Source organism: Choristoneura fumiferana, chromosome 21 (genome assembly GCF_025370935.1).
Source record: "Choristoneura fumiferana chromosome 21, NRCan_CFum_1, whole genome shotgun sequence".
Lineage (NCBI taxonomy): Eukaryota > Metazoa > Arthropoda > Insecta > Lepidoptera > Tortricidae > Choristoneura > Choristoneura fumiferana.
In genome coordinates, this window is record NC_133492.1 from 14,479,815 (window position 1) to 14,493,016 (window position 13,202).

The following is a 13,202-nucleotide window of genomic DNA, read 5'->3' on the forward strand; positions in this document are numbered from 1 at the left end:
GCGAACGTGACGGCCGCAAGACTCCGGTCGCGGACACTCGGAATTACCGCTGCTCCGAGTTTTGTTTTGAGGCAGTCCAGTCAGTCCGCGGCCGGCGCACGAGTTGGATCGCTCTGCGGCGCCCCACTTCTCGCCAGCGTACGTGTAACATGAACGGCTCGCATTACGATACACGCCGCGCCTCGCCGCGTTTTCACCGATAACATCTGCAAATCCGATATTCGGGCAGCGATAGTGAGATAGCGCTTCCTTTTGTGTTACGCGACCACTCGCACAACCCCGGCCGAACATGTGATCGCTCCCCGTCGATGGGAGCGAAAACCGAACAAAAAAGCTGCCTGTTAATGTATCCCGGCTACAAAAAAGGGATAAAAAGGCTATTCCTGGAATGCGCACATGTCGACGCGGGGTAACCGTGGCAGCTACTGATTCCGCAGTCCCGTCGCGATGCCTCGCAGGAGCAAGTGGATGCATCTGGTGGCGGGGGTCGTCACCGGAGTCACCCTCGGAATCTTCCTCAAGCTGTGCTTGAAGTCGTCCTCCCGCACATCCATCGAAGCATGTCCGGACGCAGCGAAGTACGTAGCGCCGGATCCTCTGGCATTGATAGACATGGGCCAGGATGAGACTATTCAAAATTCAAACAGGAGTTTAGTGTTTGTGGGTGTAATGACTGCTGAACAGTATTTAGATACTAGAGCGAAAGCTGTGATCGAAACGTGGGCTCAAGACTTGCCGGGTCGGATAGCGTTTTTTAGTTCGGAAGTGTCGCGGGCGCCAGGGCTTCCGTTAGTGCCGTTGCGCGGCGTGGATGACAGCTACCCACCGCAGAAGAAGTCATTCTTAATGCTTTTGTACATGTATGAGAAGTACGGCGACCGGTTCGAGTGGTTCATGCGAGCCGACGATGACGTTTATGTGAGAGGTGACAAGTTAGGTGAATTTTTGCGGTCAGTGGACAGTCGGAAGCCGCAGTTCATCGGGCAGGCTGGTAGAGGAACGAATGACGAGAGGGATGCCCTCGCTTTGGACTATAATGAGAATTTTTGTATGGGAGGGCCGGGAGTATTGCTGTCGCGGGAGACCCTGCGGCGAGTGGCTCCCCACGTCAAGTATTGCCTGAAGCATCTGTACACGACTCACGAGGATGTGGAGCTCGGACGCTGTGTTGCTAAGTTTGCCGGGGTGTCCTGCACTTGGAGTTATGACGTGAGTAGTAAACTTGTGTGATACGATAATAGTATTTATTACCTATTAATTTGAAAGTAGGTACGTAAGCGAATGACGCGTGGAATAACGGGTTAGTTGACGGTTGCGATTGTTTTGTTCGGACTGAATTGAAAGCTGATTCCCATTGCACTGTTGAGAAAATTTGAATTTAAATTAAAAATGTCTACAGTACTTTTAGGGCAGGTACAGTACAGTAATGTTCTTATGCGCCCACGTTAACAGACGAGAGTTTTTTTTATCGCAATTGAGTTTAAGTACCGCTATTTCTGATGATACAATTGAATAACAAGAAAAGTGGTGCAGTTGAGTAATATCTCAGAATGCGGGCAGTCATATACTTACAGAAGCAGTTAACACCAAAAATGAGGAAGACAAACCATTCACTTATAGACAGGTTCGAGTACGAATGTGATTTATGTAGGAAGTACCTATTAAGGTATTTTATGTAAGATGGTTTAAGTAAGACACGGTATAGGTAGGTAATATAAATAAGTAAACTACGGAACCCTAAAAAATAAACATAATTGTCCTGAAAATTAACGAACACAAAAAAAAGAATTAATACTTAAGTATCCAATTTGGTGCGCGTACCTACAAACATTTCGGTTTCGGTGATTTATTTTTATTCATATAGAAGATATCATCATCAGCATCCTAGCCCTTTATACTTACGTCCCACTGCTGAGCACAGGCCTCCTCTCGGAATGAGAGGGCTTGAGCCGTAGTTTCCAAGCGGCCCCAGTGCGGATTAGGAACTTCAAACACACCATTGAATTGCTTTGCAGCATATTGAATTTTATATAGATATATAAAATTTAATTGATATTTTAGTTTTACCGACTTTCACCAGCCCCCTGTACAAGTGTTACAATTCTACAAAATTATTAAGTTTCTCTTATTAAAACGTAACAATTTTGTAGGATTGTAGCACTTGTAACTTTTGTGGTAAAGGGGCCAGCCCCTATATCTTTGCATATATTTTTTATGATACACCACAAATCAGTAAATTTTACACGTGGACAAAATGCAATGCTTTATAATATAAATTGTACCTACAGTAGATCAGAAATCTTCACAAGTAAGTCCGAGTCGCACTTTGCCGGTATTGTTTTTAATGATTTATTATTAAAGCTAGAAACACACTAACGACAGAGGCGGAGCGGTGCGGAGGCGGTACCGGTTGTAATATTCGAGCTAAGGTGAAAGAGGCCACACAGAACAACACCGCGCCACGCTTATTTCCCGCGCGGTATTCTGTGTGGCCTTGGCCTCTATGTGGTTTCCAGCTTTAGAGACACAGTAACTTCGAGGGTTTCCGTTTTTAGGGTTCCGGAGCCAAAATAGCAAAAACGGAACCCTTATAGTTTCGCCATGTCTGTCTGTCTGTCTGTCCGTCCGCGGCTTTTCTCAGGGACTATCAATGCTAGAAAGCTGTAATTTTGCAATATATATAAACTATGCCTAAAAATAGTTAAAATAGTACAATAATAAATAAAAAAAAAAAATAGTCGTATCGGGGTATCGTAATAGGTTTATCGTTGGAAAGGTCTTTTAAAACCATTAGGGGGTTGCGATGGATTTTTCGATTCAGTGATTTGTTTGCGAAATATTCCCCGCCCCTCTAAAATCTAGACCGGTGGGTGGAAAAATTTGAAGAAATTCACAATGGTAGTAAGTATATCAAACTTACAAGGAAAACTATAACGGCTAAGTTTGCTTGAGAATTATTAGTAGTTTAAAAGTAAATAGCAGCCTAAGGTATAAAATATACCTAAACTTGGAAGATTCCGTATGAAATACGAAATCCTTAGAAAAATATTACTTATTTTTTTCGGAATGGCTACGGAACCCTATTTTGGGCGTGTCCGCCACGCTCTTGTCCGGTTTTATTATCTAAAAGATGTAGTTGGTTGTCCATGAATATGTGATGTCGCACTAACCTCCACGTGACAATGCTATCTTAATTGATCGACGCGCAAGCGCTTATACAATTGTTAACTTCTTAACACGAAACCGCCGTGTTTTGTCAACATTGACCGTCGCTCGTCAACCAACTGACACCTACCGGTAATCTGGTAAATGTCAAGGTTTATGACAAAAAATTTATGACATTTGTACACAATTTATGACGACTTTTATGACGAATTTGAGTGCGCTTAGTTCTACAACTTTGGTATCGCTGTTCAATTAAAAATAATGTCGTTTAGAAATTTATTGCTAAGCTTTTAAAGTCTAGTTTGGAGCTGCTAGAAAAATCGTACAATTTGTATTATATTACGAGGCCGTAAAGCTAAACTACTTTTAAGTGGTCAATGGAGCGTCGCAATGGGTTTTACATTTTAAAACACTAGTTAACTTACTTTGAAGTGGTACTAAATTAAAGCGGCGTTAGACGCATTAGCATCCTTCGCTTACATAATGGCAGAAGGACCGACAAGAAAGCCGTCGTAACTAACTCATCGAAACTAATATTTGTCATTCTTATGTCTACCCTGAGAGGTTATAAATTTGTCTGTATCCATTCGAAAATATTATATTATATTTACACACGTAAAATGTGGGAATGCATTTGAAATGCTTTTTAATCGAGCTTGCCGGTGCTAGTCACATACAGCAATTTCAAAGTGCCTCATTAAATATTATCGGTTGGCAATAATGTTATACGCGTTACAATAATACTGATTTTATTTACTGGGTTTTGTTTGAGTGCAACCAGTGGACCGATCGTAAATTCAAAGTAAGTATCGTGACTAAAACCACCGGATATCTCGTATCCCTTCATTCCCTACCTGCCCATTGTGAAATAGGAATCCACTTTTGCCGAATTTTAAGGCAAAAATCTGTCCACAAAAGCATTGAAATCTGCGCATTGGCAGAAACCGGTCCGACGGGGCGCGGCGATCTTGTAGAGGTTTGCTCTCAAAGAATAAAGATTCATAGAATGTCTAGATTTGTAATACTGACTTCTTTGGATATTCTAGGTAATAAATTTAAATGAAATTGTATTGAATCCTTCTTTTAACGAAATAGTTCAACGCTTTCAATTTGTGGTATAAAATATTCTCAAGGAACACCTTAACGAGCTATAACTAGCTCTGGACTTAAATTTAAGAATTTATAACTCCATCTTGGTTTTTAATATGGCCAGGATGTCATCTTCTTATAAATATGATAATTTCTTATAAAATTATTTATAACGTATGAAAAGGGAATGTTAGCAGTTAAGTATTTAAATAATCCTATACGATTATTAAATAGGTAGCTTATAACGAGAAGCATATATATACATTTAGCAAGCAGTGTTATTGAACTTGATTAAATCTGTGTCTTCAGCTTTAAAATACAATAAAACAGATTTAAATTTCAGGTATTGAATGATCTTTCGTTACCTAACCTCTTAAGCAACCATTTAAAAGTTTTGGATTTTAATCAAATTTTTTATTCTACATAAACTCATTCCACCAACAAAGAGAACCTATTAACACCACAATAAGATTTGTTCAATCTCATTCTACACAACACGCGTTTTTAAAAACCTTTTTTTTCCAATTAGTGACTTAAGTAGCTTATTTTTTTTAAGTTGCACTCGTACGAAGCCGTGGCGAGTCACTAACATAAACAAAGCTGGTTATATCAGGCATAATTACATTACCTTCTATTAACATTCTGTTGTATTAATCTTTGCTGGTAGAGAATGGGGAACATGCAAGATAAGATAAAAGTTGCACCGAATTGTACACCTCCGCGTCTGCATTTAGACTTAAGTGGTCATAGCATTACTTAAAACTGATATATTTTGATAGTATTTAGTTAGTAAGGACAAATATTGATAAACCAGTTGTCGACGGTGGTATCTGTTGATTTTCACGGTATTTGCAATATATTTTTGCTGATAATGATAACCTTTGATCATTTTTTATCCAAGCTTAAACATTTTTTATACCTATTTACCTATACCTAAAGCCGTGATGGCCTAGGGGTTTGACCTAAGGTCTCTCAAGCAAACGACCGTGGCGTGGTTTCAAATCCGGGCTTGCATCTGAGTTTTTTGAAATTCATGTGCGAAATTACCAATTGTATTCGAAATTTATCACGAACATTACGGTGAAGGAAAGCATCGTGTGTGAAGTTCCCAACCAGCACTGGGCTGCGTGGGAACTGTACCTACCTAGTCTGAGGGACAGTAATAAAATAAAAAATCATTCAAATTCAAATGATTTATTCAGTAAATAGGCCGCAATGGGCACTTTTACACGTCATTTTTTTAAACTACCAGCGCTTTCGGAAAGACCATTCATTGCCAAGAAGAATGCGCCGCAAGAACTTGGCAGAAAGTTCATTTTTTTTAATAAGTAATATAATTACAAATAAAATACTTAAAAACTATATTATACAATTAAAGAAAAAAAATACAAAAAAAATAATAATAATAATAATACAGGGATGTATGGGGTCCCTTAGTTACAATACTAAACACTAACTATATCTAAACTATATCTACGTTCAGTGGAAGTGTAGAATGCTTCCACCGTCATAAATTTTAAAATAATTAAACAAAACATATCAAAACATTAATTTAAACCACGACAATTAGAATAAGCTATTGACAATAGTAAATAATAAATTGTTAAAATCATAATTAAAAAAGTCCAACATAAAATAAAAATAGTAAGTACCTATACTTAATAATATTTCAAAATTAAGTACATGCAACATAATAAAAACATAGTACTTAGCCCTTGCGTTTGCGTATGCCCTAGTAGCCCTTTATATGTAGATACCTAACCTATACAAAATCCTGAAATCAATGCAAGGCAATGGGAATACGTCATTTTCAATTACAGAACAATAATTTTGAACATGAAACTACCGTGAGACTCACAGCCGCCGAGACGCGTTTCTACTAAGAAGAAGGACTACGGATTAGCCCGAAACATGTCGAGCTAAACTCGTTTTAAGACGTGAGTTATCCGGTACAATGTAAAATGTCATTTAATACAGAACAATAAAAAAAAAACTAATTTACCTAACATTTAATCCTAATCCTACACGACCAGTTTACAGTACAGCCTACGTATATTCTATCTACTTAAGTGAATAATTTCAATGTTATATAACTATATAGATTTAATTTGTGTTGTGCTATAAAATCCTACAGGTTTCTCGGGTTATATATCCGGTGGCAGAATAATAAATTGACTAGATCTCTAATCCGTGGGAATCTCTTGAAGTAACTTTATGATCCTCGAGGAATCATCTCATAATCCCATCCTATATAGGTAAGTACCTATATTATTGTTCTGTAATTGAAAATGACGTATTCCCATTGCCTTGCATTGATTTCAGGATTTTGTATAGGTTAGGTATCTACATATAAAGGGCTACTAGGCATACGCAACGCAAAGGCTACGTACATTATGCATGAACTTAATTATGATTATGATTTTAACAATTTTATTCTAATTGTGATTGCTTATTCTAATTGTCATGGTTAAATTAATGTTTTGTTTAATGATTTTTTAATTTTATTACTGTTAAATTATTATTTTTAATGACATTAATATTGATTAAATTAAATAATTTTATAATTTAAAGTATTAACAAATTGTGTGGCTAGCTATTTCAAGATTATCTGACTTGTCTATCGCATTGGACATATTTACCTGTAAGGATAGATTAAGTTTTGTGAAATTATAAATAAATATATATATATATTTGTACCTACGTACGTAGCTTAAATATAGGTAATTATTTCTTATACCTAACTTAACACGTATTTTATGTTCGACCGGACATAGGCAATGCTTATTATACCTAACAGAATGTTTATTTTCTTTTTTTTATTTAGTATGTAAGGTTGTCTTATTTTTAATTGTAATTTTTTGCTGTGCCGAATTTTGGCAAATAAATTTATTCTTTTTTTCTAAGACTTTTTTAAACGAAAAAGAACCGCTGAAAAGGATTCAAACCCTCATCTCAAAATAAAATTTCATTAGGCTACATGTTGAAATTTCTCGCAAATACCGTAAACTGCTTCAACTTTGCCCTCTGTCTTTAGAGTCGATGACTAGCACCCTTCTATGTTTTTAAACTTTTATCCCCCCCGTAATAATAATTCCCGTGTAGATAAAAGTTTAAAACCTATAAGAGTGCTAAGTTATCGACTCTAAATCGAAGCAGGCAATGTTGGAGCCAGAGGGCAAAGTTGAAGCAGTTTACGGTAGTCTTCCAAAAAGGAAATATTTACATAGTAACATAATCCTTACGAACGATAATAGTCACGCAAACCCGCAACTGTAATTGGCCTATATTTCGTTTTAAAAAGCCTATTTAAAATGTTTGATTGCGTATAAAAAACGTAAACTCAATTAGTCTCATTAATCTAATTAACATCTGATAAAATAATCTAATCAAATCAAAAATGTTGCTTTCGGCGGCAACGGCAATGACGGATAATGAATTCGAACCATTTTGAGAATTTGAAGCTGAAACTGTGTCACAGAATTATTAGAAAGTGATTTAGATAAATATTTTTCTGTTTTATTTGATAAAAGCTTGAAAATCACCCAATATTTTTTTTATTTCTAAGACGATTAGACGAATATATGAAAAAGAACTGAATCGTTTTTGATGATCTACCTAGCTATAATTTTTTAACCGACTTCAAAAAAGGAGGAGGTTATCATCACTTCGGTTGTATTTTTTTATCAGAACTCCGTCATTTATTAACCTATTTGAATTTTTTTTTGCGCTTGTCTAGGAATGCTTTCAATTAGGTCCCATAAGCATCAAATCAGGATCTGATTATTGGATCCTAAGGAAATCGAGGGAACTCTTCAAATGTTGTAGGAACACCTATGGTAATTTTGATATATTTAGTAGTAACTCGTGCATTTTCTTTTGAAAATCATCATTTGGTGAAGTGGAACTGATGATGAAGTTCACAGTTGACCATCGGAGTTACTACTCAATAACAAGTATTTCACTTGTTGAATTTCCTCGTAATCCATATGGTGAAATGGAATGGGTGGTGAAGCACCAGGACTCCTCGACAATGAAATCGGAAAAGCAATCTGTTGTAAAAGGTGACGAGCAGTTGACATTAAACTATTGTATCTTAGATTATTTACACTAAAGAGCGTGAACAAAAAAATTATAACAAAATTGAACCGACTACCAAAAACGACTAGAAACGACTAGAAAATAATTTTCTACCAGTCTGAAGTCGGTGCCTCAGCACGCGCCAGCAGGATTGTTTGAAGCCCAATATGTAGAGCAGTGCGTAGGTGAGGTAGGTGACTATAGGTTCACTACTGCTGGCTCGTGCTGAGGCACAGAATAAGTAATAGTACAAGTAGCTGAGGCACCGACTTCAGACTGGTAGAAAATTATTTTCTAGTCGTTTCTAGTCGTTTTTTGTAGTCGTTCAATTTTTTATAATTTTTTTGTCACGCTCTTTAGTTAAATAATCGAAGATACAATAGTTTGAATAATCAACAGATCGTCACCTTTTAACAATATATTGCTGATATAAAAATTATTTTCATGGTTTTTTATTTAGTCAGTCCAATTTTAAGTTATATTTCTTCTATACTGTCAAAACTGACCGAAGATCGCCATATATATACTGTTGGTTTTCCTTCCAATGTGATCTCTATTTTAAAGTAAAATACGTGTCCGATATATTTTTTTAATGTAAATGGACTTATTATATATTTTTAGGATTCATGCCTTGCCAGAATTGGCAACGATTAGACAATCATTTCTGATGGCTATCGACACAATTAGTTTTGAACATTGAGTCAGACTCAGACAGTTATACAATTAGATCAAGATAACGATACCTACTTACCTAGTTATAAAAAATACACGAGCGCAGTACTGTAGCGTGACGACGGCGTTTTTATGTCTTACGTGTGAACGCGGCTTGGGTTCCGCTGAATAATTTATTTGCTGTTTATAAAGTAACAGTCATGATACCTATACCGCGGCAAGTAATGATATTTCGTTGGAATTATTTATTTGTCAGGCAAAAACATAAGATTTTTTGAGCTCTTAACTTAATAATGCACCCCAGTAGGATATATCAATTTATTTATTCAAGGAGAGCATAAAACATAAGTTTATAGATACCTACTGTGTGCTGTAGTGGTAGGTATGTGGTCAACACTGCGCTTGACACAAAGCTACTTAACTTAAGATGTCGTATACCTACCTAATATGTTTTTAAATTTTTGTCTAGAATTTTGAAATTATCAACCGATATGAATAGCTTGTTGCTTGCCATATCTAATTAATAACTGAACAGTTAGATGATATATTCTAAATAAAATAAAACTTAAAAACTACCCTAGTTTCGTTAGTTAAAATTGCACAATAAGACAATCAAAATTAAATTATTATGGCACAATCTATTAACGTCCCTACTAAATTAATTAATAAACGTCGCTTTTGCCTTTCACAAAATTTTTTTACAAAAATTAAAACTTTTTATAACTGTTTAACGAATTTTATTAGAAAGTTTATTTCAGTGTTACTAACTCAGTAATGCTACAAAATGGCTAGCGCCTTTATAACTTTCTGTTTTTTTTGTGTCGGTTATTCACGTGTCCAGAACCGCCCTGTACCCTACCTACGTTTAGATTTTCATTTCATCATAATAGAGTAATTGAGCAACAGTAGGCGATGGTCGATAAGCTATAGTCATTGAAAACATTCAAATGCGTTGCGGATCATCAATTGTCACGCTTCACTAAATTTTAGGAGGAAAACTTGACATACCGTCTTTTGGTAACCAGCTATTTTTTAAGTTTGTTTATTTGACGTCTACGTCTAGAAACTATTTTTTTAAGTTAGCGAGACTAGCTGTTAGGATTTCATATTTTATTTACAAAGGCCATTAGCTATTTCTGAGATAATCTAAACGACTTAGAAAAATTGAAATACCGCCGACATTTTAATTTCAAAGTTCGATATCTTAAAAACAGCTGAACCGATTCTAATGAAACATAGCTAGGATCCACCACAAGGAAACTCGCTGTAACGTCAAAAAACTGCATCGAAATCGGTCTATCCGTTTGAGAGCTACGATGCTACAGACAGACATTAGCATCAACACCAATGACATACAGACGCATACAACAAGGAAATCGAAGGGATCCGTTTTTTTTCCTCTTGAGGACGGAACCCTAAGAAGAAAATAGACGGAACATTAAAAACATCGTGCGCTCTAAAGTTGGGAAGGTTACCTTATAAACATAAGTTTAGAGGGCATGACTGAGTGACTAACCGTTTAATGACGAACTAATTATCTAGCTAGGGGCAGTGAACCGGGCGATCTAGGTGAAGTACACAGACACAAATTGCTAAGTAATACTGACTACTTATTATAAGTATACTGGAACTTACGTGACGCAAGTGATGCGAATCAAGGTTTTTCTGACAGGGGTAATATTAAATATATCGCTAGATGGCATTAGGTTTGTGGGCGTTTGACTTTAAATGCTCCCTAACTTTTGTTTTTAAATTAGGTATACTTCGTTTTTTTAGCATTAGAAAAAGGGTAAACAATCTTGACGAGTCTTTTTATTGAAAAACGTTTAAATTAAACAGTAACTATTACTCATGATACCAAAAGAATGTAAATTTGATCATATTCCTTGTTAATTGTTACATACCTATTTGCAGTGACTTATTTTTCAAAAGTGTTTTTCAATAAAAATACACATCAAGATCGCTTACCTTCTTTCTAATGCTAAAAAAATGAAGTATAGTTCTGGGTTCTTCTTACACAAACCACTGTTGATTTTGACGAAGAATAACACTTTTTTTGTCACTTTTGTGACTTTTTTTCAAGTAGGTAGTTTATATGGGTCGTTACAAAACGGACACATAAAAATTTTCCTACTTAAAAAAATGGGGATTTTTTCTTTGTCAAAATCAACAGTGCTCCTGATTCTGAGTAAGAAAAACTCAGAATTACCTAAATCTGAAAAAAAAGTAAGGGTGCATTTAAAATGAAAATGCCCTCGTATGACGTTACAAAGTTAATCTTGCTAGCGATTGGCTAATTTACGTCTGAACCAATCCCAAATGTGACGTAAATGGCACAATCAAAACGTTTATTCTGAAAATAAAATTGTTACATTCCAGCGTTTATTTGAGGAGGTCCATATCAATGAACAATAAATGAAAATGAATATGCAAGGTAAAAAAGTTAATTTAATACTTACCCCTTGTTTTTGCGCCAGGAGTTAAAAAAGCTGTGTAGTTATTTTTGTTCAAATACGCTACACGAACCGTGAGAAACTCATGCATTGGCGGGTGGAGCACCCTTAAAACTCACATGCTACATGATACATATGGTTTCCTTATGCGCCATAAGTTGTAAGCTATTAAACGGGGAAAGGGTTCTTGGGATAAAAACTAACATACAAGGTGTCTCAAGACTTCATCTCTTCATTTAGAATATTTTATCACGTATTTTATTAGTAGTTTTCTATTGGTGAGGGATTTTTTAAAACTAGTTCACTAGTTCCACAAATAATACAATACACCTTACAAACGAACACATAATGTTAACCTCTTTATTTCGATAAAGATTAAACACAAGGAACTAACAAACAAACAAGGAACTTTTTTTATAGCCTCTAATAGAGTCCCGCTGCTGGGCAAAAGCCGCCCCTTCATAACCTCCACAACTCCCATTCTGACACTATGTCGGGGTCGGGTAAGTTTTTTTGCAAAGGTTTTTTGCGTATCTATGTATGGGTGTTTCCTGTAAGACGAATAAATAATTAAAACATAATAGATTACTCGTCAAACTGAACAACATTAGTTCAGCGTCTTTTAAAAATAATAGAGTCTTTAGATTTCCCCTTTTTCATACAAATTAAATACTGGCATCAATGTACGCCATCCTGGAAGAACCCAACTGACGTCGCCTGTCACGCTAGAAATATCAAACATTTTGCTTTACATTGTTTCTTCGAATAAACTTTAAAGTGTACCTAATAAAAAAAAACTAATTATTTTTAAAAGTCGCTCAACTAAGTTGTTCAGTTTGGCGAGTACGAGCTATGTTTTAATTATTCGCTCGTGTTACAGGAAACACTCGGTATAAAAAAAGAAATTAAATAACTAAATTAAAACTCAAATAAAATCTGGTTGCTTAAAACTCAATTAAATCTAGAAATACCCCCCCCCCCCACCCCGGCATTGTGCTTCTGTATTATCGTCAAAATCATCCCAAGGAGTATATACGTCCCATGCTGGCACAGGCCTCTCTCAGAACAAGAGGGCTTGGGCCATAGTTTCCCACGCGGGCCCAGCTGCGGATTTAGAACTCAACACCGCACCATTGAATTGCTTCGCAGGTTTGTTGTAGGTTTCCTCACGATTGTTTTCCTTCACCGCAAAGCTCATGGTAAATCAAATGTAATTTCGCACCATGAATTTGACGAACTGAAAAACTCAGATGGTGCGAGCATTATTTGAACCCACGACCTCTGTTTGAAGAGGCGATAGGTCAAACCACTAGGCCACCACGGCTTTTTCTGTATTATATTAAAAAATAATATAAATGTGGAGTACTTTAAGATCCATGTTAAATTTCTCTGTTAGATTAGGTAACTTACAATTGTTTACAGCGAATCAGTTTTCTAACGATGTTATGGTTTACGATTTATTTAGAACTCAACGCCTGAGATTAGAATGTGCGTGTTGAATTGGGATTATACGAGTTTGTACATTATTGTTTCTTCCATTCGCGATTCTGCACAAATAAATTGTTCCACAGCTGAATTTGATTCACATGCGTAATGCTTCACAGTCATTATTTCTACGCAATCTTGTTTTCTTCGATACGCGATTTTGCACAATATAATTCCAACACAACTGAATTTAATCACACACGTAATGATCCAGTCATATTCTACGCAATCTTGTTTCTTCCTCTTCGCGATTCTGCACAA

General features: G+C 36.1%; 1 protein-coding gene across 1 annotated transcript in view; it reads left to right on the top strand.

The window, feature by feature from the left end:
• Positions 1–13,202, top strand: part of Chsy (Chondroitin sulfate synthase) — an 82,128-nt gene continuing 68,926 nt past the window's right edge. The window contains exon 1 of the mRNA XM_074104212.1: positions 1–1,209. Coding sequence (XP_073960313.1) covers positions 448–1,209 — 762 coding nt within the window. The 5' untranslated portion in view covers positions 1–447. The remainder of the gene's footprint in view (positions 1,210–13,202) is intronic.